The 23,412-nt window shown below is 43.6% G+C and overlaps 2 protein-coding genes across 3 annotated transcripts in view; both read right to left on the reverse strand.

The window, feature by feature from the left end:
- fgd (faciogenital dysplasia) overlaps positions 1 to 8,148 on the reverse strand; it is a 51,373-nt gene extending 43,225 nt beyond the window's left edge. The window contains exon 1 of the mRNA XM_070839762.1: positions 7,852 to 8,148. Within this exon, the coding sequence (XP_070695863.1) occupies positions 7,852 to 7,873 (22 nt within the window). The 5' untranslated portion in view covers positions 7,874 to 8,148. The remainder of the gene's footprint in view (positions 1 to 7,851) is intronic.
- A 5,030-nt stretch (positions 8,149 to 13,178) lies between these two features.
- LOC139209956 (protein bicaudal D homolog 2-like) overlaps positions 13,179 to 23,412 on the reverse strand; it is a 43,632-nt gene continuing 33,398 nt past the window's right edge. Inside the window, exons 10-11 of one of the 2 annotated variants that reach the window (XM_070839888.1) lie at positions 18,687 to 18,918; positions 13,179 to 17,000 (exon numbers count right to left, since the gene is read on the reverse strand). In XM_070839888.1, coding sequence (XP_070695989.1) covers positions 16,953 to 17,000; positions 18,687 to 18,918 — 280 coding nt within the window. In that variant the 3' untranslated portion in view covers positions 13,179 to 16,952. Of the gene's footprint in view, positions 17,001 to 17,159; positions 18,919 to 23,412 lie in introns of those variants that run through there. The other variant, XM_070839887.1, reaches the window with a different exon arrangement.

The raw sequence follows: 23,412 nt of genomic DNA on the forward strand, positions 1-23,412 counted from the left end.
TTATGAGTGACTAAAAAAGAGCTGAGATTCAGGCTTGTGGGATCACTCCAAGAGCGCCTGGGTTTAGTCAGGGTGGATAAATCTGCAGCCATTATAAATCATAATGCAAAGCTTTTCCACTGACAGCAGCAGGCCTCCTCATCAAAACGCCAAATTACAGCGGTAATACCACATGCTAACTCAGACTCAGGCAAAAACACACACGTAGCAGTAAGGACTGTTCAATGGTGGCCATGAAATGCGTGCATCCAATACAGAAAGGCTGTTAACAATAAAACTTTGACTCTCTGGCGATGAGTGTTCAAACAGCCGTGTCATTAAAAAGGGAGCTAATCTGTGTCAGAGCAGAGGAGAATAAAGCGAGGAAGAGTTTCCTGCTGACCGACAGGCCCCGAGTCTGTGTGTGTGTGTGTGTGTGTGTGTGTGTGTGTGTGTGTGTGTGTGTGTGTGTGTGTGTGTAACCCACCGTGAAGTGTAAAGCATTAAGGTTTAAAAAAAAGGAAAGTATTGGTGTTGGGTCTGAGTTGCAAAATCGAGTTCTCTGTGCGATTCATTCCATAACAATAATATACGAGCTGGGAGGAAGGAAGAGGAAAGGGAGAGCGGGAGACAATGGTTAATGACAACAGAAGGGCAGAGCAGGGGGTGGAAGGGCACCCAGGGGAGACAGCATGGAGAATTCAACACAGGCCGCCTTTGTTGACCGCAATCAGCCAGACTGGGAAGACATTTACGGCATGGTTTATGGCTCCATCAGGTGAGTGACTGTGAATGGTGGAGTGTGTGTGGTGATTAGCAGAGCGGAGAGGGAGGTGGGCTAAATTTAGCTGAAAGATATCCAGGATGAAAAGTCTAAAAGGGACATGCACGTTTCTGCAAATCACGCATAGCTTACATTACTTTATCATTACGTTATCATGTCAGTTTCTTCCAGGCAGCCACTGGTTTCATTTCACACTGTGGTATAAAAATCAACTTCCGGATATTTAAGATGTGCAATCGACTTCATTGTCAAAGTTATATCGTCTGCATGTGGACATGTTGCTGCAAGTGGGGGCTGCTTATTGTTGGTCTTGTTGTGGAGACAACAAGTAATGCAAGAAATCAGCAAACTATTCTTTTAACAGCGTCAGTGTTTGGCTTGTTAATGCTGAATTTCTTCGCAGCTGACCCTCAAATTTGTCCTTGAAAGCACGACCATAGGGAGTTTTTGTAGCAGCTCCTGCTCATAAACAGCAAGCCACATAAAATAAAGTAACCTTGACAGAAAATAACAAGCCTAATGTGCATTTGTGGAAGACTTTCAATCAATAGAGAAATCAATCTGCCTGGAAGATGATAAATAATAAATCTAAAAACGTACTACATGCTTTGGACAATGTTCAATACAAGAGCCTGACTAATAGTAGATTTCAATATAAATATGTGATCATTAAAAAAAATCTGATAATAATTGGCCTTAGTGATAATATATATATTTTTTGTTATTTTAAACAATTCACATGAAAAGACCAAAACCACCAACACAACGGTCATTCTTGAAATACTGTCTGACTTTCCCAGCTTGTCTATGGCATGAAGGCCAAGAAAACTCCTACTGAAGAAGCAAAGTTTGCTTTCAGATAAACACTTTTGTGCAAACCTTACTTAAATAGGAGAAAACCGTGTATTTATTATTAGGGACTACTTTCAAGTTTCAGGATTTGGTGCACAAGAGAATCACCCAGGAAAGTCACCCAGGACAACAGTGTAGCCCATTGGTGTTTTTGACTTACAGAGATAAATTCATATAAGAAACAACATAACCAGATCTATCTTTCGTATGTGTGTGTCTAAACCACTCAAAATAACATCCATAATAGCTGTCTAGTAATAAACTACACCTGAAGTACTGCAGCCCTTTCATCAGAGACCTTTATTTACATGTATGCTACTGTTTGTCCTGTATGTCCCATGTCTATTTTGTTGCCTGTTGTTTTTTTTATTGCTACAGAGATGCCATTCAACGTTTCATTGTACCATGTGTAATGACCAATAAAGGCTATTCTATTCTATTCTATTCTATTCTATTCTATGTGGTTGTGAATGAAATGCAATATGTACAATTTCTCAAGGGTCAAGCGTCACATTCAGGGTTCTGTGTTGGTGTTAAAGCTGTGAATCAGAATGCTGATGCTCTCCTTCTAACCTAGAGGTGACCTCCACCTGGCTCGCTCTCTCTCTCTGTCTGTCTCTGTCTGTCTCTCCGTCTCTCTCTCCCCTTCTCCTCTTCCTACCTCCCAACCTCCCTCCTCTCCAGATCCCCCTGCCTCACCCCAGTGTGAACAGGAAGCCCTGATTCCAGAGAGCCTGCTCCTCTGATGATCAGAGAGGAAAAACACAATGCCTTCAGTGTGCTTAGAAAGGAGCTCAACTCATAAAATGCACACACACACACACACACACACACACACACACACACACACACACACACACACACACACACACACACACACACACACACACACACACACACACAAAGGGAGAGAAATAGAATGGAACATGCTTTTACTATTAAGGCTGTTTTTTTCTTTCCATATGACTTTCCCAGGAAAATCCCCCTCATCAGGGTAGGTCCAATCCAGACAGACAGCAGACTGGAGAAGAGAGATACAGACACACACAGAGAAGGCTGGGGGGAAACTGACCTCCTCATCCTGTGACTGAGACAAAAATCAAGACTTTTGGAGTGTGAACGGCCTCTGTGGTGAACCCTCTCTCCGTTCTGATTTATCAGATCTTACGGCAAAAATTGCTGATGTTTTTTTTTTGTTGCCATTTTTAGACTGGCCACAGAGAGTCAGTCAGTGATCCTCAATAAGCACTCCTGCTCGCAGACATCTGGCACACATACACACAATGTGCCCTGTCCAGACGACCAGGATGAGATTGATTTAGTCTCTGGGGTAATGTTCAGCATCTAACATGTCAGTCCCTTTACCCGGTGACACCGAGTAATTCTGTCCATTTCTAGAAGGCCTCCACAGTTGGTACCATTTAGGAAAACTAGGTCACTTCCGCCTTCTGTGTGTGTATGTGTGTGTGTCAGCCAGACCTTACTATAAGCCAAGAGACCTCCAGTATAAACACATTGTGCAGGAAGCACTGCTACTCTGAACAGAAACATCCTAATACCAAACACTATGTGGCTTTTAACTAGCGCTATCTTTGCCGCCACACTCCAGCTCACTTTTATCAATCTGACAAAACACTGAGTGGTGCTGTGGTCCTCTGATGTGGCTATAAAGTCAGTTGCGCTTGCACCCATTCCTAAAATAAAATAGATAATTTCATAGCATTGCCTCATTGCATACTTAAGCTCAGCCCTAAAAACCTTCGTAGGCTTCTGTTGAAAGATGAGTCAGTTGTTTAAAACAGCAACTTGCTTGTTGCATCACAGGGATTCCAATACTACAACTCAAGGCCTCACAACTGTGGCTACGACTGTAACACAGATTATTAGAGTCACAAATGATCAGGGGCAAGAAGCAGATATTATTCACATTTAGGGGGCACAAGTCAAAAAGGTTAGGAAGTACTGTGGTGCTATTTCCAACCAAAGAAAACAGCTGGATGTGATGAAATTTACTGTCAGTGTGTTGGTATTCTTTGTTAATTAATAATAGCAGACAATTACACTCGCTTTATAATCGCATATTGATGGTGTGACAATTCTACAGCACAACTGAAAACACACCTGTCAAAGCAGCGTGCCTCCAAATGAACAAAAACAATGAGCAAAAGGAACCTGTTGAACAGGAGTGTCAGTGTAACACCACTACCACTTTTCACTGCAGCTATAGGAGGTGGGAAGTACATCAGAACAAACCAGTTTCTAATCCCACACCTGGCTAAGTTTTAATTCTTTAAATCCTATGTAAAGTCATTCACACTGTGAACATGCTTCGCGTGTGCTTTCTGGGCCTCATCAGCCTAATGTTAAACCAGCAAGCCTAATAAAGCACCATCTTATCTTCTGCACAGGTAGACATGTAACCATTTAACACAAACAACTTAACGTGATGAGTGACATTTATAGTCTATTCAAAAGCTTGATCAAAAACTTTCAAATGGGACTCCTTCAGGTCAAGCAGTGCAGAAAAAAACACCTAAAAACTGCCTGTCAGAAAAGGGGCGAATCACATCAGAGGCCCGTTTTCTACACACACACACACACACACACACAAACTGCAGTGCCGTCTTTGCTGAAGCCTTTGCAACAGCAGGACCCACACATGACCACCATTAGGAAAATCAATGTGACACCCAGGCAGGCCGGGAACGAGCCTGAAGCTTCTGAATGACCCTGGCACTGAGTCATGCTGTCTCACACACTCATGCAAACAGAATGAGACAGAGCGATGGAGGAGCAGAGAAATGTAGGGGGATGAAGAGATTTGTGCTTACGGGAATACACCCAGATGTTGGGTGACTGGTCTGCTGGCCACCTCCAGAATGTAAACACCAAAATCATCCAACTGAACGACAGTATATTACTTGTTTCAGTGTTAACAATACGTTAAGTGATTGTAGCCAACGCGCACTATCCTAAGTAGATAGACTCATCGTTTCAGAGGTAAAGACTGGAGCTTGACTTTGGCAGGGCTGATCTAATATATTATATAATATTAGCCCAGCTTAGTATAAAGACTCTAAGCAGGGGAAAACAAGCCTGGCTCCGTCTGAAGCTAAAAAATACGCCTACCAACACCTCTGAGGCTGACGAGCTAATGCGACGTATGTCATGCGTTTAATCTGTACATAAAGAGTTATGTAAAATGCCAATCTGTGATTGCAGGTGAAGGTATTTGTTGGAGCCATGTCTTAGCAAACAAGTGTTTTGCCATTTGCCCAATGTGTCTGTGCAGCATCTCCGACTCAGACTTATTATTTACTATTATTCATTTAATATTTCTCCATTTTACAGTTTATCAATTGACTGTGAGAGCTACTGAATACCTGAATTTCACCTAGGGAATAAATAAAGTATCCATCTATCCACCTATCTATCGAGCAGGTTGCCAGATGGTTGTGGTCTCTGTAAAGGGGATGTTACCAAACCATAGAAGCCATCGACACTGTGACGACAAGACTTCCACCAGCTGTGGGCAGAGGCAGTGCCTGGTGGTTCTTCGGCAAAGAAATTGTTCCAAAAAGTTTAAGCTGAAACACATCACATTTGCTGTATTATTGAGCTCCTGACCTAATGTCTGAAAATAGCCAGTAGGCTGCACACACACACACCACAAAACAGCTAGCACTGGTAATATTAGCGGGAATGCATACAGCAAGTGGAAAACATGTGTCTTCCATCAGCACCCATTTACTTCTTAAATGGAAAGGGAAACTTCTTACTAGTAGTTCAAAATAGTTCAACTTTCATACTACTGTATTTTGGGTACATTTCATAGACATAACAAAACACACACACACACACACACACACCCTTAAAGACTGCAACAATCAGGACCAGGTTATCCCACAAGGAGTTAGATAACGATAACTATGGCAATTAAAATTCCTGTCCAGACACGTTACTAATCACCTATCATTTCTTACCAGTAGTAACTGTTAACATGGAGAAGCATAGGTCTGAATTACATGGACTATTACTGTGTTTCTGTCCTCACCAGATAAACTGGCCAATGGGCCAATCTTGCAAAGGCTTGTTGGCTGTCAACCAAGATCATAAAAGTGAGAGAGAGCAACAGCAAGGACATCCGAGCTCGAGAAAGTGGGAACAAGGGGAGCTGGGAAGATAATATTCTCACCATCTTCCTCCCCAACTCCTGTGCTCCTGTGTTTATCTAACTCTGAGGGGAGATGTTTACATTGGCTTAGTTAAACACAGTCAGGCCCAATAGCTTTTGTTAATGATAAATAACCTAAACAGGCAGCCAGGACATCCACGCTAGAGCATCTCGCTGCTAAACGAGGGCCACCATTGTTCTGCCCCTGTGGAGGAGACGTTCACCCACTTCTGTGTGAGGCAGACAGTGTTTAGAGAGCGAGACTGGGGGTGAAGTCTGTCACAGAGCTTTATGGAGTTGGAAACAAGTCAGAGGATTGAGGTGGAATTCAAACTGAGAGGCATTGCTATCTATCCCACCGCAGTTTGTTTGTGATGTGGTTTATTTTAATAGATTCTCCGATGATTTGATGCAAGCAGCCTACAACCCTTTTTGACCCTCCCATCATAAACACTAAAATAAGCATTAGAGAGTGCACAGGCTGGTTGGGCTCCCATGTGGAAGGAATAGAGCTGAGGGAACTTCAGAAAAGAGGAAAAAAAAGTAGATATATTTCATCTGATGGCGGCTGCAGTGAGCACTAGAGCCCTGAGTGTGTGTGTGTGTGTGTGTGTGTGTTGGGGAGGGGGATTGAGGCAGGCAGAGAGATAGGGGGCAGAGATCGATCTGGGACAGTGTGGGAGAGAAACAGGGAACTGCAAAAAAAAAAAAAAAAAAAAAAGGAGCAAGGCCTTGGGAAAGAGTGTGTGTGGGAGAGAGACGATACGCTGCTGGACTGCCGGAAAAAGAAAGTCAGCCAGGAGGACGGCAGATCGATTCCTCCCCCGAGTCCCACAACAAACACTCTTTTTCTCTCTGCATAGCTCACCTCTGCTGCAGCCTGATATCGTCCCATCAGCACTTCATCTCTATCACTCTCTCTATTATACCCTCCCCCTTCTTTGTCTGCATGCTCGCACTTTATTCCGAGGCTTCTCTGAAAGATCTCAAGATTTAGCTGAATTTTCTGTGGAGTTTGGCTCTCATTGTAACTCACTGTGGTTCGTTGATAGGAATATTAAACCAAATGCCCCAGATCTGTCACCTCAAGACAATGCAAAGTCCAACACACAGCACATGAACAATGATCTGGACACGGCGATTAATGAACAGCCAATCTAGAAAGAAAGCAGAAGAATAACAAAAAGTACCCATCTCTTTGTGGCGGTGCTGGTGGAGCAGAGCTGCACTTGAGAGATGCTTCTCATAATCAAAAATATCTCTACGCATACTGCAAAGGAAAACCACACACTGACACGTACAGGCACAGACATTCTTCCTCAAACACCAAACAGTCCTCGTACCATCCTCCCAGACAGATGGACACACAGACAGACTCGCAGACACTTTCAACACATCTCTAATCTCATGAGCCCTGCATCACACACATACACACACACACACACACACACACACGCACTCTCTCTCCTCCACTCAAATCCCATTTCACACAGAGACACTGGAGCTGTTATGGCCACATTCACAAACACACACTTACAGAAAGGAGGAGGCTGACTGACTCCTCTTCTAACCAGCATCATAACAACCAGCATTTGATTTCCAGTACTTACTAAACAGATATTCTTGTATTCGTGTGTGTGTGTGTGTGTGTGTGTGTGTGTGTGTGTGTGTGTGTGTGTGTGTGTGTGTGTGTGTGTGTGTGTGTGTGAGGGAGCTGCGTCAGATTGGGGCAATTGTGAGGTCAGAGCTCCTTCTCTCTGGGTTTGGCACGACTTTGCTCCCATTCTTGCCATGTCAGCTCAAGCCTCCAATAGACCATTAATGCTCCTCTCTTGGGTGTCTGTGAAGCAGCCGAACGAGCAAAACAACTCTTTGAGTTGTTTTGGAGTTGATGAAGGCCCGCAGCTGCCCCGTTGACAGCTGGCAAAAGCATTTCGGAATTCAAACCCTGTGCGCAATACAAGCCGTGGCCATTTGGAAACAACTTTCGGAAAACCGCAGAGAGTTCTTGAAGAAGACAGAGAGGGAGATCCGCCTTTATTTATCACAGAGGTTGACTTACCAGTAGCCGAAACCCCCTGCATCTTGCACAAACTTCTTCTCCGCTCTTTCTCTGCTGAATCCGTCTTTTTCTCGGAGAAACTGGCAACAGCAGCGGCTCCAGCGTACGGTGGACTGAACTCGGAGGAGCGCCTCCACTTCAGAGCCCCCCTTTTTTTTTCCTGTTCGCCGAAAAAAAAACAAACAAAAAAAACCCACGTACAGACTAAAGACACTTCATGGCTTCCTGACGGACGCGAGAGAATTAGCCGGGGTCATTTTCTGTGCAGAATAAGAGCGCTGTAGTCCTTCATGTAGTCCTTTCTCCTCCCTCTCCAGAAACAGGACTCTTTCCTCTGTGCCGCTGGAAAAAAGAAAATGCGCGCTCACGGTGCGAGGCGCGCTCCGACAAACCCCATTCATTGAGTGTTAGAATGAAACATCAGCAGTGGAAAAAACAATAACCAAGTTGATTTGAGCCGTTAACTCACCACCAGACTGTAAAGCAGTCTGGGTAGCTTACTCTATTTTCACTCCATTACTTAAACTGCAGCTTTCTATCTTTGAGTGATGTTGCATTTTCAGCCATGACATGCCCATCGGCACAGAGGCATGACATGGGCTGTCACGTGAAGTCAGGATGAGGCCTAGTTCAAGAGATAGCTCTGCTTTGAAAAAAGTCCACAGCTGCCTATTAGCGTGGAAAAAGAGCCGGGAACACGAATACTCAGTGGCACTGCGTTTCCATGTCACTGCTCAGGCTCTCTGCTGATCTTTTAATTGATTATCTTGAGTTTCCAGCCAGCTGAGTGGATGCTGTCAGCTGCCTCTGTGAATCATTGTTATGAAAAACTGACAGATGGAGGAAACAAATCTTGGATTTGCAGATCATCATGGTCATAAAGTGTACTCTCCTAAGTTCAAAGTCTGATAGTATTTGGTTGTATTACTCTTTGAAAGCAGTGTAATTCCTCACGTGCTGTGGCCATTAAAGGTCATTATGACTTTGTTGTCTTGTGGTGGCTGCACATTTACTTAAGTACAGTTTTCAGGTTAACATTTAACATATAAAAACTCATGACGCCCTCATAAAATACAGTGCTTTGTTAAAGACTGTTTCCCAGTGTTTTTGGTTTGTGACCCTTACAAAGTGCCAAGCTGGGGCCCCTTGTCACTTATCAGATGTCTATGAGTGATGAAAAAGTGATTTCCCCTCTAAATCTCTTAGATTTGGCTCATTTAAATAACTCTTTGAGGGCCAGCGTGGTCAAATTAATGTAAAATATTTCACCAAAAATGCCGGGATTAGAGTTAAGTCCACAACGTGAATAGAAATTTGAGCAGCAGCGTTTTGTTTTTTCTTCTTTCCGCCCTCATTAATCATCTCATGACACCTTAGATTTAGCTTGTGACCCCTCTGTTGGGAACAACTGGACTAAACTACCTGACTGGCTCCTCCTCAACCAGCTGCAACAGTAAAATGCTCCTCACACACTGATGCATGAGTAACAGGGTCTAATCTAATAATGTCATATGTGATAATGTGTCAGTCGTGCCACTATATTTCCTTACTGTTGTGACGCTTTCCAACCAATCTTCAGTGTGTGGCCGTTAACCTTCCTTACCCCTCTGTGTCAGTCTATCTGTGCAGCCCCACGTCTTTTTGAGACCCGTGTCGACTCAGCTACGCATCATTAACCCCCTTTGTGGCTGGAGCTGTTGCTGCACGTGTTTCATCTGCCTCAGATCAACATGGACAACAGCAGGGTCTCTAATGATAATGGCTCCATGTCTGGCTGCTTGCCAGGCAATAGACCACTTCACTGACCTGCGCTCCTCTCTGAGAAGCCGTATCTATATATCACCTCTTCCCCACATGTATACCAGCTCACTCACCGCACACTAATCGCATAATTGGCAAATACACAGCACATGCAAGCAAGAATAGCGAACACATTCCTCCTTCTGCTTTAGCCGTTTTCTTTGCTTTAGAGAATGATTCTGAACATGTCAGTGCAGAGTCTGAAAGGCCAAGTGTTTTGTGGATGACTGAACTCGTGTTTTAAATAGACCAGGGGCCCGGTGCCCCTGCTAGTGCCTCCGAGTGCCTGTCAGCCCGTCTGGGGCATGCTGGTCCACAGAAAGCAGAGCACCAAACAGCCCCATGGGATACATCCTCTCCTCCGCTTCCCTGGGGCTCCTCCACTCATAACCACAGAGCAGAGAGAAAGAACAGCATTCACAGGGAGGGAGGGGGAGAGGGGAAGGGAATTAAAGGGAGAGGGAGAAAGGCGAGGATAGAGTGAGATATATGAAAAAAGACAATTAGAAGAGTGGCACACGAGCAGCCAAGCCGAAGCATAGGTGCGAAAGTTGACACAGATGAGTGTGAGATGAGCTACATAGTGCTTTTAACACTTATATGAACCGCTTGTGGTGTAAATGCCCCAATGATATGACTAATCACACTCTAGCCTGGGGTGTCAGTCTTTCTTCCTTTCCTGTTTTTCAGGTGTAAATTAAAAACCCTTACTGATTGAATCAACACGTCATCAGTTAAATGCCACAGACGATACTGACAGTACTGACAATACTGACAATAGTGACATCTTGAGACTAACGGTTAATGCATGAGTCACAGATGGGAGGACACTCACACCCTGCGTCCAGTGTCAGGACTAAGGAATGTTTTTAATGTATCATGCGGCTGAGCTCACGCTCCACAGGTCATAAATATGTTCACGTGCTCAGTGGTATAATTACTGCTCCAGTAGACCTCTTCAGAAATGTGCGCATCACTGTGTGTGTGTTTGAAGCGAATCCATGTGAGGCGTGTGTGGTGTTGTTGATCTGCGCTGCTTCTCCAGACCAGCTGATCACGACCCTCAGTCCCTTTAGGCTCCACATGGATTCATCACATGACAGCGCTGGCTGATACACATAAAGACGAGTCTTTGTAAGTGCGAACACTCACTCTGTCTCTCTTTTAAGGCCAGCGCTAGACCTTAAGGCAGCCTTTAAGCTTCCAGGCTGCTCATGAAGGAGCCAACAACTGTATTGTAGGGACCCCAAGTGGTGAAATCTAATAGTGCATCAGCTGAGATATGAAACAGCTGCTGTGCTGCATGAATCCCCCTTAATCACAGCACCTGCATATTAATAGAGCAGGCCTGATGCCATGGAATGAATCCCACTGACCCATATTTCCACTGCCAGTGCGGCCCTGGGTGGGGAGGATATAAGAGGAGACTGGCACCAACAAAGGCTCCACTGTTGCTACAGTGATGTCAGCGAAATGACCTCTTGCCTCTGGCTCTCATTAATACTCTGCCATTCACATTCAATCAGCGAGGCATATGGTAAATGACAGCAACTGCTTTCTCTATTCTGAATCACAGCGGTGTGTGGGTGTCATGATAATTAATGTAATTGATTCCAGATAAATGGTTGAAAGTTGCAGAGTACAAGTTTTCTCATTACTGTGACTGAAGTGCTGTTTTATACATATTTACGAGCACATTCTGAAATCACAAAATTGTGCATTCGCTTAAAGGGGCACTCGACAGATTTTACACATGTAAGTACTTGTTCTGTAGATCTGGAGGGAGCTTTCCCGACTTGAAAAATAACCCAACCCTATAGAGCTGCATTGTGGGAAGTGTAGTATCTATCATTATCTGGCGACTGACCCATAGCAGAGACTAACAGTTAGGATATCCCAGCCTCCACTGATTCAGTTTGCACTTCTTTTTAAATATGTCACTTGCATGTAACCTCAACTTGAACTAGATCCAACTTGTGCCACTTTGCTGTTACGGCTCAGTCAAGATGGAAGTCGTTGGGTTTGCTTTGAACTTCATTTCTCAAGTATATCTCTGATAGATATTTCTTAAGGGGCCATTGTAACCCTAACCCTCCATCAGAACAGTTTGAACCCCCCTCCGCCCTTACCTTACTGATCTGATCATTTCTGTGATAAATTAAAGATGACTGCCTCTCTGAGTTGGACAGGAATTATCTGTTGGGGCCAAACTGTTGAAATGGTTTCTATCAGTATGACACACTTGCCCTTTTATGGTGCTGGGACTGTGTCGGCGAAGCCTTCATCAGAGCAATGTTTGTAGCTTTCAGAGCAAATCAACTCAGTCTTGTTTTAATAATATTTAAATTAATAATTCCCAAGCAGGGTGTATCCATGCAGTTGGCTGAGGGTATGGGGGAAAATTGTGGCGTCGCTCGGCTAATCTTGGTATTTAATCTGTCACAGTAACAGCAGTTATACAAGCTGACAGCACAGGAAACACCTCTTACTAAACAGTCAGTTTTAACACCTGAACATCACATGCTGTGATTGACAGTGCGTGAAACCTAGTTAGCAAGTGAGCAGAAAATTCAAATTAGATTGCAAAAGTTAATGGATAAATGGTTGAAACATTCAGCTCCAAACGGTATGAATGCAGACTTGATCAAACCTACAGCAGAAAAGAGTCAGATATCCCATATTCACTTTGCCCTGTATGAAAAGAATTCCTCCAACATTTAAAAATAAAAACAATTTATTTGGCTTAATGAGTATCATTAAAAATCACTTTGGGTCTTCTTTTCTAAATGTATGTGCTTCTTTTTAATTCAAGTATGGGTTGTTTTTGAGAGCATTTCTCCTCCATTTTTAACGACCGCAAAAAGAAGAAAAAAAAAAAAAAAAAAACTCACTGTAGCATTAATTGGGCAGAGCGCTGGCCTCCAGAGCCTGGACAGGAAGTGCTGGGTGTACCAAAAGGTCAACAGAAACTGGCTCTGATCAGTGTGTGGGTGTATCTCCAGGAGGCAGGGAGAGGGGAGGAAAGGAAAAGAAACGGGAAATGGGAGAAAGGCTGAGGAGGGAGAGAGAGAGAGAGAGGGAGGGAGGGAGGAGCGAGTTTTAAGCGAGACAGCAGAGAAAAGATGGAGAGACAGAGGGAGAGGAATGGGATGGAGGGGGGTAGGTGGTAGGTGGTGGAAGTGTTTTTCTGCATTGTGTGAAATGTGATCATGTCCTGGAGCCGCTCAGACAGCTGGGAAGTTCCCCTGCCCCTGGCTTCCAGCTGGGAACACTCTGAGGAGACACTGGGGCTGCAGACCATATACTTCCTGGGTTAACCCTTCACGTACCGCTGCTGCGGCGGAGCCATAAATAACAACGCTGAAACGCTTTGGAACTGAAGTCACATTTATTGATTTTTAGCCAGTATGACTACCTTTACACAGACATACCACCTCTCTACTGGAAAACAAACAAAACACTTTTCATAGGATTAGTTCAGCAGTAATACATCAGACTTAACTCTTGTCTTTTAATTTTTTTTCTCCTCATTTTTTTTAATACCCTGACAAAAGTTTACATGTTTGTTTTCAACTCTGTGTAAAGGTTCCATGACTGAGAAACATGCATATGACATTTAGCTGTAATCAATATGCCACTAATCATAATGCACATTATTGATAATAATACAGTACTGCATGACAGTTCAAATAAATACAAACATACAGGTGAAGTTGTTATTTCATATAAAGATATCAAACTCTCATTATGGATCAATACTGGAACACAATATGACAATATAAAGTTTGCACAGCTAATTTTATTATCACAATGCTATAGCTTCCAGCAAACAGAAAACCTCTTTCTTTTTTGAAAAATGTAAAACAGTATCTGAATTGCACTTTTATGTGTTTTTAGCTTCTCGTCCATATTGGTAACTTTAACGCCTCAACAAACAAGCATTGGCTATAATGGCACTATTCAAGCTTGTTGATGCTTATTTTGTTTTCTGTTTCCTGAAAACATAATGCTCAAAGATGATGTAAAAAAAAAAAAAAAAAGATTCAAGAATAAAAAAAAAAAAAAAAAAAAAAACAACAAACAAAACTCAAATTGAACAAAAAGAAAGATAAAATGCGCTCTCTGCACATTTTTCAACAATACTATTGATATCACATTACCTTCACCAAACAAAGCTAGAGATACGTAGATGTTTCCAATAGTACACTGATGTACCCCAACACATTACAGATGCTTGGAGCATTTTGTTCAATAACAGGAGGCCAAAGGGATTTCTTTTGGTTCCCAAAGTTTGATAAAAAAAAAACAACCTTTTCTCAATACCCCTGAATTTATTGAGCGGATCACTGACCTGCAGAATTCAATACAATTTCAGTTTTATTGAGCTAATTTCAAAACTATCACCTCACTCATGCAGACGGGGGAAAATTCCCTTTGCACTTATTGCTGCTCACAGTCATTTTGAACCCAAAGTCCTCGCCTATAAAAAACAAAACATAAAATGCTAGTCTAAGATTCTCCCTTGAAACAATGAAAGGCACTACTGGTCAGAAACGAAGAACTAAACAAACCAAAAACAAAACCCTGGCGCTTGCGCGGAGAGCCATGGCCCGCACTACGTCTTTCTCAGTGACGGCTTGTCTTATTTCCCAGTCTTGATTCTTTTCAACCTAAACGGTGTACCAAGATTTGGCACGATAAACGAAGAGAGAATGAAACAATTCCAATTTGGAATTTAATTGTCGCACTTGCAGAGAATTCTGAAAGCCAGTGATCCCGTTTCAGTGGAACGCCCTCGGTAAGAAGCTAGGAAAAGCATATCATATCACTCAAAATTTTCCCAAAACACAACTTACCTATTTGAGTCAGAGCGTTGTCAAGTTTCATTGCGTTATTTTGAACTATTCCTAGGAATAATAAATACATGAAAAAACCCCAGAATTTGATCACCCTGGATTTTTTTTTTTTTGTAGAGAACATGGCAGTAGAACAAACACAAAAGAAAACCAACAGCATAACATATGATGTAACAAAATAATTCAAGAATGATTATTTGATGGATAAAATCTTGAGGATAAAGTCATAATAGTAGGTCTGTGGCTTGTGGAGCGCTTACTAGAGTAAATAGTTTCTGTTACTTGAGTTCAGCTGATTCAGGAGGACGTATAATCCTATAGTCTTATAATGTATACTGAATTACTCACAAACCATAGTACTACCACGCTTTCCTATAGGTTAATAATAGTCTATAATAGTCCTATATAATGAAAGTGCACAGATTAAGAAAACAAACTAAAAAAAAATATATATAGATGAAACCAGACAAAACAGCTTGTTGACATTGAGAAACAACCCCATGTCGCCTGGCTTTTCATTGGAGGGTCAGATTAGCCAATCAGTTCATCGAACCTGTGAGAAACTGGCTTCCAGCAGCAGCACGCAAAAGTGAGACCAAGTGACATTCTGATAGACATCACATGTTAGAAGAGATAAGGATGAAGCAGGACAGTTGATTTGACTGGAAATCAGTGTTTTCATTTAACGCTTTGTTTTTTCTAAAGTCCAAATGGCCTACTGGCGCTAACTCTTTTTCGACGAGCTCAATCAGCAGTGCGAATGGACCTTGTGTTGGTACCTCATCATCGGTGCAGAACTACTGTAATTACTGCAAAATGGAGAAACAAACAAATGATCAGCGTTAGCATAACCGGTCGATTTAGAGCGACTGTTAACATGTTCGGCACCTCAGTCCACACAGACAGAGTAGACGGCGGCTGAAGTTAGTCAAAGCAACGGGAGCCATGTTAGGAGCCCTGAGGCAGCCGATGTTATGTCAGAAGCTTTTCTGTCATATTGACATTGTCAATATGTCTCTGAGGAGCCGATGTGAGAGCTCATTCACCACCAATAGTCCTGCGGGTGCAGTTAGGAAGCCAGTGACTCACGAGTCCTACGACCTTTCGTTGAAGCCATATCCCACCACCCAGGTCAAAGCTGAGGGGTGCTTCTCATATGCCATGCAAGTTAATGTAAAATGGGTTATGTTTTTGACATGCAGGCTTACTATAAATCAGAAACTAGATGCATTGTGTGTGGTAAAACTTAAAGGTGACGTGGGAGGAGCCTGCAAGCAGAGGTAGGAGGAGCTTTTTAGGTGGCATGCCGTTATGACACCAGATAAGCCAGACATTGATTTCAAACTAGGAGGAGCGAAGTGGGAATCCATCTATCTATCTACGGAGAGGGTCGCCTAGTCACGATCACATCCTGGGTATCTATCTATCTGCTCTGTGATTCCGCACAGCCTATACAAGGGGAAGGGTTAGAGGCTCGACTAATTTGAATCAATGTCCTCTGGTTGAACAACCAGTGTTCAGTTTTTTTTTCTAATTTTTCCTCCAAAAAATGACCAGGAGCTTCTCCCTCAGGAAACCCCTGGACTCATTTCTCCACAGTATCAAAGTCTGCTCTAAGCCAGACACCTGTCTTTCTTCACCAGCATGTCTGACTTTTCTTATCTCCTCTCTCAGGAGCTGGTTTACAACATGAGTAGTTCTCCCTCTTCTACTCCCCAAACTTTTTCCTCAGTCAGCGCAAACTGATAGAAACAGAATATGTCACACTTGCAAGTTAAGTGAATCTCAAAATTAAGAGTGACTGACCTCTACGGAGGTTCCTTTTTTCTTTTTTTTTTTTTCCCCTAATGTGTACGATAGCCTTGTCTCCATGCTGTGTGCTGTGCCTTATGGATGCACACTCAAGCAGGGTTGACCGCTTTCAGAAGAATTATTAAGCTTCATCTCTTCATATTTGAGAGGAAGAAATACTGTAGTAGGATCCTGCAAGATTATAACCTGAACATGATCATATTAGGAATATAGAGTTTATTATATAGCTTAGTCGTAGAAGAAATTTTAATAAACCTTGCAGGATTTCCTCACATCAACCCTGCTTTTAGCATCATAAAGCTAATGTGTCTATGATCCACAAGCAGTACATGGATTTACTGAACACAAGCCCCACTTATATTTTTTTCCTATTTGCGTAATGCTAGCTTGCAAGGGGTTAAAGCTATAGTGGGTATTAAAACAGTACGTTGCTTTGTCCTCACACACCAAAAAACAAAGAAACCAACAGAAATGAGTGACCCTCCATTTGCAAAGTTTAAAAACATAAGACAAACATGAGGGTCCTTCGCAACGCTCATAAACACACACAGGCAAATATCAGGAGCACAATGTACGTGAGGACGTTACCTGACAAAAATATTCAGAGGGCAATTTTCCCCACAATTCCTCATTCTAGTTAAAGGGTGAGTGGTGATGCTGGGGGAGCAAGCTGCTGACAATCTAAAAGAGAGAAGGTCGTTATGGCGACCGAGCAACAAGACACAGATTAGAGACATGAGGGAAGGATTTTCAGCCACATAACCACACAGAAATGATTTGAGAGCTCTGAGAGATTTCTAAAAAAAAAAAAAAAAATCGAGAATTGGGATAGAGGTGGGGGAAGAGAAGGAAAAGAACCGTGATAGCTCAAGTTGAGACACGAGGACAGGGCTTTACATCAACAGATAGATGAATATATCAAGTGTTTGGGTGACAGGCACTTTTGCCCAGTGGTTGGTTGGTTGGTTGGTTTTCGTTTGTAGATTTAATACCCACGTGTGGGTGCCTTTTTGATTTGTGCTCTTCTAGAATTTGCTCCATGTTTAAAAAATCATCTTTGATCAAAACTATATTGTATCTCTGTTCACAGTAATCATTATTCCTTTTTAAGAGAAGTTAGGAACCTGAGGCACCTGTGCTGAAGTGCACTTAATTTGGGTGTGGAGATCGATTTGTCAAACGTTCTTGTCTCTCTTATAATATGGCTCTGAAAGAATCCATCGCAACATAATGGGTTACATGGAATATCCCTCCTGTACTTCACCAGACACCAAATAACTCGCTCTTTTACCAATGTAGAGCCCTGTTATACATGGGTTTCTCTTGTACCACACACCTGACGACAGAACAACAGTAAAAAAGCTTAATAAGCGTTTTCAGCTGCAAAGCCATGCGATTCTTCTCACTCTATTGTATTGGTGTGCTAGCATCACAGCTTCAAAATGATCCTGAAATAAAACACCTGCGGTCACAGGTGCTCCTTTTCTGCCCAAACATTTCCATCATAAAACCGGCAGCCAACCCACTTATGAGATTTGAATTTCTGTGCAGAATCGTACGGTGCTCCCCTAGCGAGAAAGCAGGGGGAGATTGCATATCTTACTTCTTTTTTCTTCAAGTTTCTTTTTCTGAAAGAGTGACCTGATTAAACAGTGGGCAGCTGGACACAGGTCAGTCCTGGGGGACCAGGACGGAGAGGCAAGGGTGAGAAGGGGCATTTTTTTTTTCTTCTTAAAGGAGCACCGATGCCGACAGACAAGCTGAAGAGCAGAGGATGTCATATTTAGCCACAAGACTGTCAGACTGACATCCTCTTTATAAAAGTCCCCACCCCCACAATGTGTTACTGTTATCAGGCAATACACTTAGGGGGCCGGAACAAACAAGCACGAAAGCTGCCACCTTTTACATCATACGTACAGCACCATGACAGAGGAAAGAATAGACACTCCATAATATCCACAAAACCCCCAATATGACCAGGGCCCTATGATCCACATGCCATATATGTCTACTACAGTCCAAACGTCTAGTGCATACTGTACATACATCTGCATTCCCCTAAGCGTTAACAATAGCACACATGAGCAGCCGGTTAGTCACACAGCAGTCCCTAGAGGAGCGCAGGCTGGCCAGGGAGCTAAGCGAGCGAGTGGGGCTCTTTAACACTAAGGCAGGGAGGGTTTGGCCCGTGGGCCCCCTCCCCTCTGTACACAGCAGTCCCTTGCGCACTTCTCAGCCGCCTCAGTCGCAGTAGATCTTGTACTTCTCGCTGCAAAAGACCACGGGGCCTCCCAGAATGCCATTGGGCATGGCACTGCTGTGCTCTGGTAGGCCGGAGCCAGAGCAGGTGAGACTCTGACTTACGTGGGGGTTGTTGGAGTTGCCGCCGGTGGCCCTGCTGCGGGTCTTAGACCGCCCGGCGTTGCCCCCCCTGCGGACCTGCTCGTGGTCGAACTCCAGGTCTTCCAGGCGCTGAGTCAGCGCCAGTTTCTGCTGGATAGCCATCCGCAGCAGGGAGTTGAGGGTCTTCTTCTCATCCTCTGCTGCAGCCAGCTGCCTCTGCATCTCATCCAACTGAGTGACATACTCGTCACAACTGCACAAGAGACAGAGAGAGAGAGAGAAAACTGTTAAGATCGGTACACATTTGCTCACTGGATTTGAAGAACCAAGATGTCTTTACACCATCAGTGCTTTGCTACCACAAGGGGGCACTGGCAGTTTAAAGAATACCAAACAGTCTTTGCCCCAATGCAGCAAAGAAGTAGCCAGCTTTTTGTTATGCTTGCCTTAAAGCTATTGCATGTGTGATATGCATATCTGAGCATGTTTGAGGTACTGACACCCACAATCATGAGCAAAACAGCTGAAGCACTTTCATCCTCACCTTTCCCCTGGTGACGCAGTGACTGTTTTGTTGCCACCACCAGGTGGAGCCATTGATCCACACAGTGTAAACCTTATAAGACTTACAGAGCTGCATCAATATCTGATGATTTTCTCTGTTCCCTCCACCAAAGTTCATCCAAGTAAATATTCTCAGCTCATTTTGAATAATCTGAGCAGATATTTTACAGTAAGATACAGTAACAATCTGCATCTGTCCACAGCTGCCATCACTGTAATACACTGGTAATACACATCATATGTAAATACTGCTACATAGTTAACTTGATCTGTGCCCTCCTTGAAAAGTTATTCCACTTTTCAAGGACAACTTCAAAATTTACTTGATACCTTTAAATTTTCTTTGATTTCTACATTTAAAAAAACATACAAATGAATATTTTGGGGGTTTATATGACTACTGCTACAGGGTTTGACTAACATCCATGAACTGTTGAGACATCCGAGTGTGCCTTACAGCTTCTCCGGATAATTTCACAGCGCATGGACGTTAAGAATAGATCACATAAACAAAGGATGAAAGCATTAACCTAGGGAGTCGCTGCGAAGATCCTTTTTGCGTCACATGAGGAACAAGCTGTGGGTGGGTGGGGGGTTAGCTGTTCACACCTGTTCTCCACTTTTCCAGTTGGAGTGAGACGGTATCACATCTATCCATCTCTCCCATCTCTATGTGCTAAATTGCACAACATATGACGACTGCCTACTGCTGGGTGCTGCACTGCGACATTATCACCCGTATCCCTGTACCCTTGTATAAGTGTGTGTGTGTGTGTGTGTGTGTGTGTATGAGGCTCAATAGGTATTAAAACTGTGTCACCCCAAAGGGATTTTGAGAGGTGTGTGTGTGTGTGTGTGTGTGTGTGTGTGTGTGTGTTTGTGTAGGATGGGGGTCTGCCATCGTTGCACTAGCCTTTCATTTTCATGCTTTTCCCCTTTTCATTACCTTGCTCTTACATTCATCTCTCTTTCAATCACGTCCTCCTCGCTCTTATCTTGTCTCTCAAGCCTTTTTTTTCTCTCCCCTCAGCTGCTTCCTTGCTGCTGTCTCCGCCTGTCTGCTTGGATCAGTCACTTTCTCACTCCCCATCTTTCTCATCCCTACTTTCTGTGTTGCTGACAAAGCAATCTGAGAGACATTCTCCAGTAATGACTCGACACACCTCTGTGAAGGGAGGGGTTGGTTATGTTAGTATGCAGCGCCTCGTGCACACTAAAACCATTCAGACAGAATTCAACTGACAGGTAGCCTCACCCCACTCCTTTTCTCAGCGAGGTATTAATGCATTTACTTTATTTGGGAACACCCAAACCTGTGGTGACACTTATAACAAACTCTGCAGGCTTAAAAAAACCACAAGAATGTAGAAATCTTAATTATGTCGGGCCATCTATTGTATTCTGATGTCTGCAAACCATACCTGTAATTTGCCCAGTAGGTATATGCGATCTAATGTTATTGTTTGGGCAGTGTTTACTGGCTGTCTGAACTGCTGCACTGTACAAAAAACCTCCAACTTAGATATGAATTCATGGTTCAGTCATGAAATATTTTCCGAAAACAAGCAGAAAATCTGGCTGATTTAAGTGATATGGACTGCTATTTTTAGACGCTGCACTGGGGGCCACCCCATTCCCCCACCAAATGTGATTATTGGATGCAAAATCTGAGGCCAAAAAGAACCAGTGGCCGCAGATGTTTTTGCTGTGTGTGATCCTGAACGTGGTTGTGCGCCACATGAACTCTGGCCTTTCCAGACCACCATATAAACATACACCAAAACCCCCCCTCTTGTGTATGCAGTTTGATTCCCAGTGGGACACACACCCAGACAATAGGGATCAGTTCGGCTTCATTAAACCTAGTATGAGATGGGGGAACGACCCGGGAAGAGGAGGGTGGGCTGGTGCGACTGTTCAGCCCCTCTTGCATGGGGGGTGAGAGGGCGTGCGTTTTTCCCGGGAGAAAAACAGAAGAGTCTATTCCAGGGACTGGAGGGGATACAATAGAAGTCACAATGGCTGAGGGGGGCCGGGAGTTGGCTGCTAGTCTTTTGGGGATGAATAGTCATCAGCTTCACATCGTTGACAAACGAACACTTTATCTGCAGTCTGCTGTGACTGCTAACAGAAGCCAGTGGCATTTATGGTTGCATAAGGAAAGCTCACCTCCTAGAACATTCAAGTAGACGTGGTTCACAATCAATAATGTCTCCAAAAACACAGAAACACACTCACAGCGTGCTCAGCTGTGGTCTTGTCTGGAGCTTGATTGGTCATGGTGGGATGGATATCACACAGAGAGCAGAGAGGGGGGAGGCGAGAACAGAATGAAAGAAAGAGTGATGGCGAGGGAATATGACTAACAACGGAGCAACAAGGTGACTGAGGGTGTAGCTTGAGGAGAAAATGTGACTTGGGGTAATGGTTTGACTGTTATGCTGAGCGGGAGCCGAGAGCATGTCGAGGCATGTCTTAGGAATGTTAGAGGCAGGAGCTTACTGTTAACATGACACCAGAGACTGCAGCTGGAGAGGCACACACACATATATTAACAATGAGAAAAGCATGTCCAGATACTTATAGAAGATAATTCAACCCTGTGTCTCTCCCATGAAATTTCCACAGAGCAAAACGCACTTAAAAAATCTCAAGTAACTCTAATCTATAAGGAGGCACAGACCACAGCATCACAAAGGCTCCCACAAAACTTCAAACATTCTTTCAATTTTAACCCCATCATTCTCCGCTTTTGTCAAAGACCACACATTTGTATTTGAGAGTTTTCCACGTCTCAGAAATCCACCTTTACAGACTTTGTCAGAGTGGTGATTACCATGAAAAGACTGTCAAATTAGGCTCCTGTAGTGGGCTTTAACTGAAAGGCCTGTCCCCTTCCTCTCTTTCTTTTCCAGATGACTAGAGAACCGGGTGTCTGGCGTTGAGGAAGTACGGCGATACAAAGGGGGGGGGAGTGTGGGAAACCTCGCTCAGGCGAGTCCCCCAGGCTCTCAAAGAGTCCCCTGACCCAACTCTGTGCAGTATAGGACAGGATTTACATACCAATACAGAAATCCCATAAACAGACCGAATGCAATTCATGCATAGACAACCAGAACAGTGACAGGCCTCTGGGATTAGAGCCTCAAGAACATCATCATCAAGGAAGGTGCTTTGTGCACAAGGAGGAAAACACATGCGTTGATGCAGGCGGTGAATAGCAAGCTGTAATGTGTTGTCAGTATCTTAAGCCTCTCCAGCAAGAGAGGCTTAAAAACACAGACACTTCACAATGGCTCTGCTTCTTCATAGCGAATATGATGTTACAACTCATGGACCCTAAGGGGTAAAAAATAATGGCATTAGAAGGTTCTGGAGATCTGGTTCTCTCTCGCCGTGGCTGCTTTTGGTCCAAATAGTTTAGAATTACACCTCCATCCTCTTACCATGTGGCTCTGCAGTGCGCCAAAAACCCATGACACCACACACATTCATATTTGCAGACAGAGGAGTTTTCCTCCTGTTACTAATTGATTAGACACTGCAGGTATATGGAGTTACATCAGCAAGTGCACTTCAGGGATGGGTATTGAATTACTGTATGGGTAAGATGAGGGGTGCTGAGCTGCCCACACATTCCCTGCAGGCTCTCAAACCTCGGTTCTATAATGCTGCCTGTCCACACCCTTCACTTCTACCTCTCCTCCCCCTGCACAGCTTGAGCTTTGCTGTAGATTTTGGTGGAGTCTTAAATGCGGAAGGAAAGACTGTCTCAGCATCTCAGCGCAGCCATTTGGACCAGAGCTGATGTTTAGCACACAAGTGGACATAAAGATCTTTAAAAATGATCTTTTAAAAAAAAAAAAAATCACTGAGAAGAAAAGCAACTGAGAAATTCAGTTGTGCATCCACCGTGGAATCCCGATAATCACATCTAAAAATATATACTACAAGTGCATTAGCACTCATTTCCTTACCTTTCCCAATATGCATGCACACAAACAAACAAATAAACAGTGTGTGAGCATTTAGTTTACCATGTGTTGAGGGGTGAATGTGTAATCCAGACTCAAGATGAGGAGGGATTATGCACAGAACCTTTGACCGACTTCTCTTCGGAATCAGAAAAGATTAGTGAGTGTGTCAGCCCATCTGACACACACACATACACACACATTAAATC

The sequence above is a fragment of the Pempheris klunzingeri genome, chromosome 11 (assembly GCF_042242105.1).
Source record: "Pempheris klunzingeri isolate RE-2024b chromosome 11, fPemKlu1.hap1, whole genome shotgun sequence".
NCBI lineage: Eukaryota > Metazoa > Chordata > Actinopteri > Acropomatiformes > Pempheridae > Pempheris > Pempheris klunzingeri.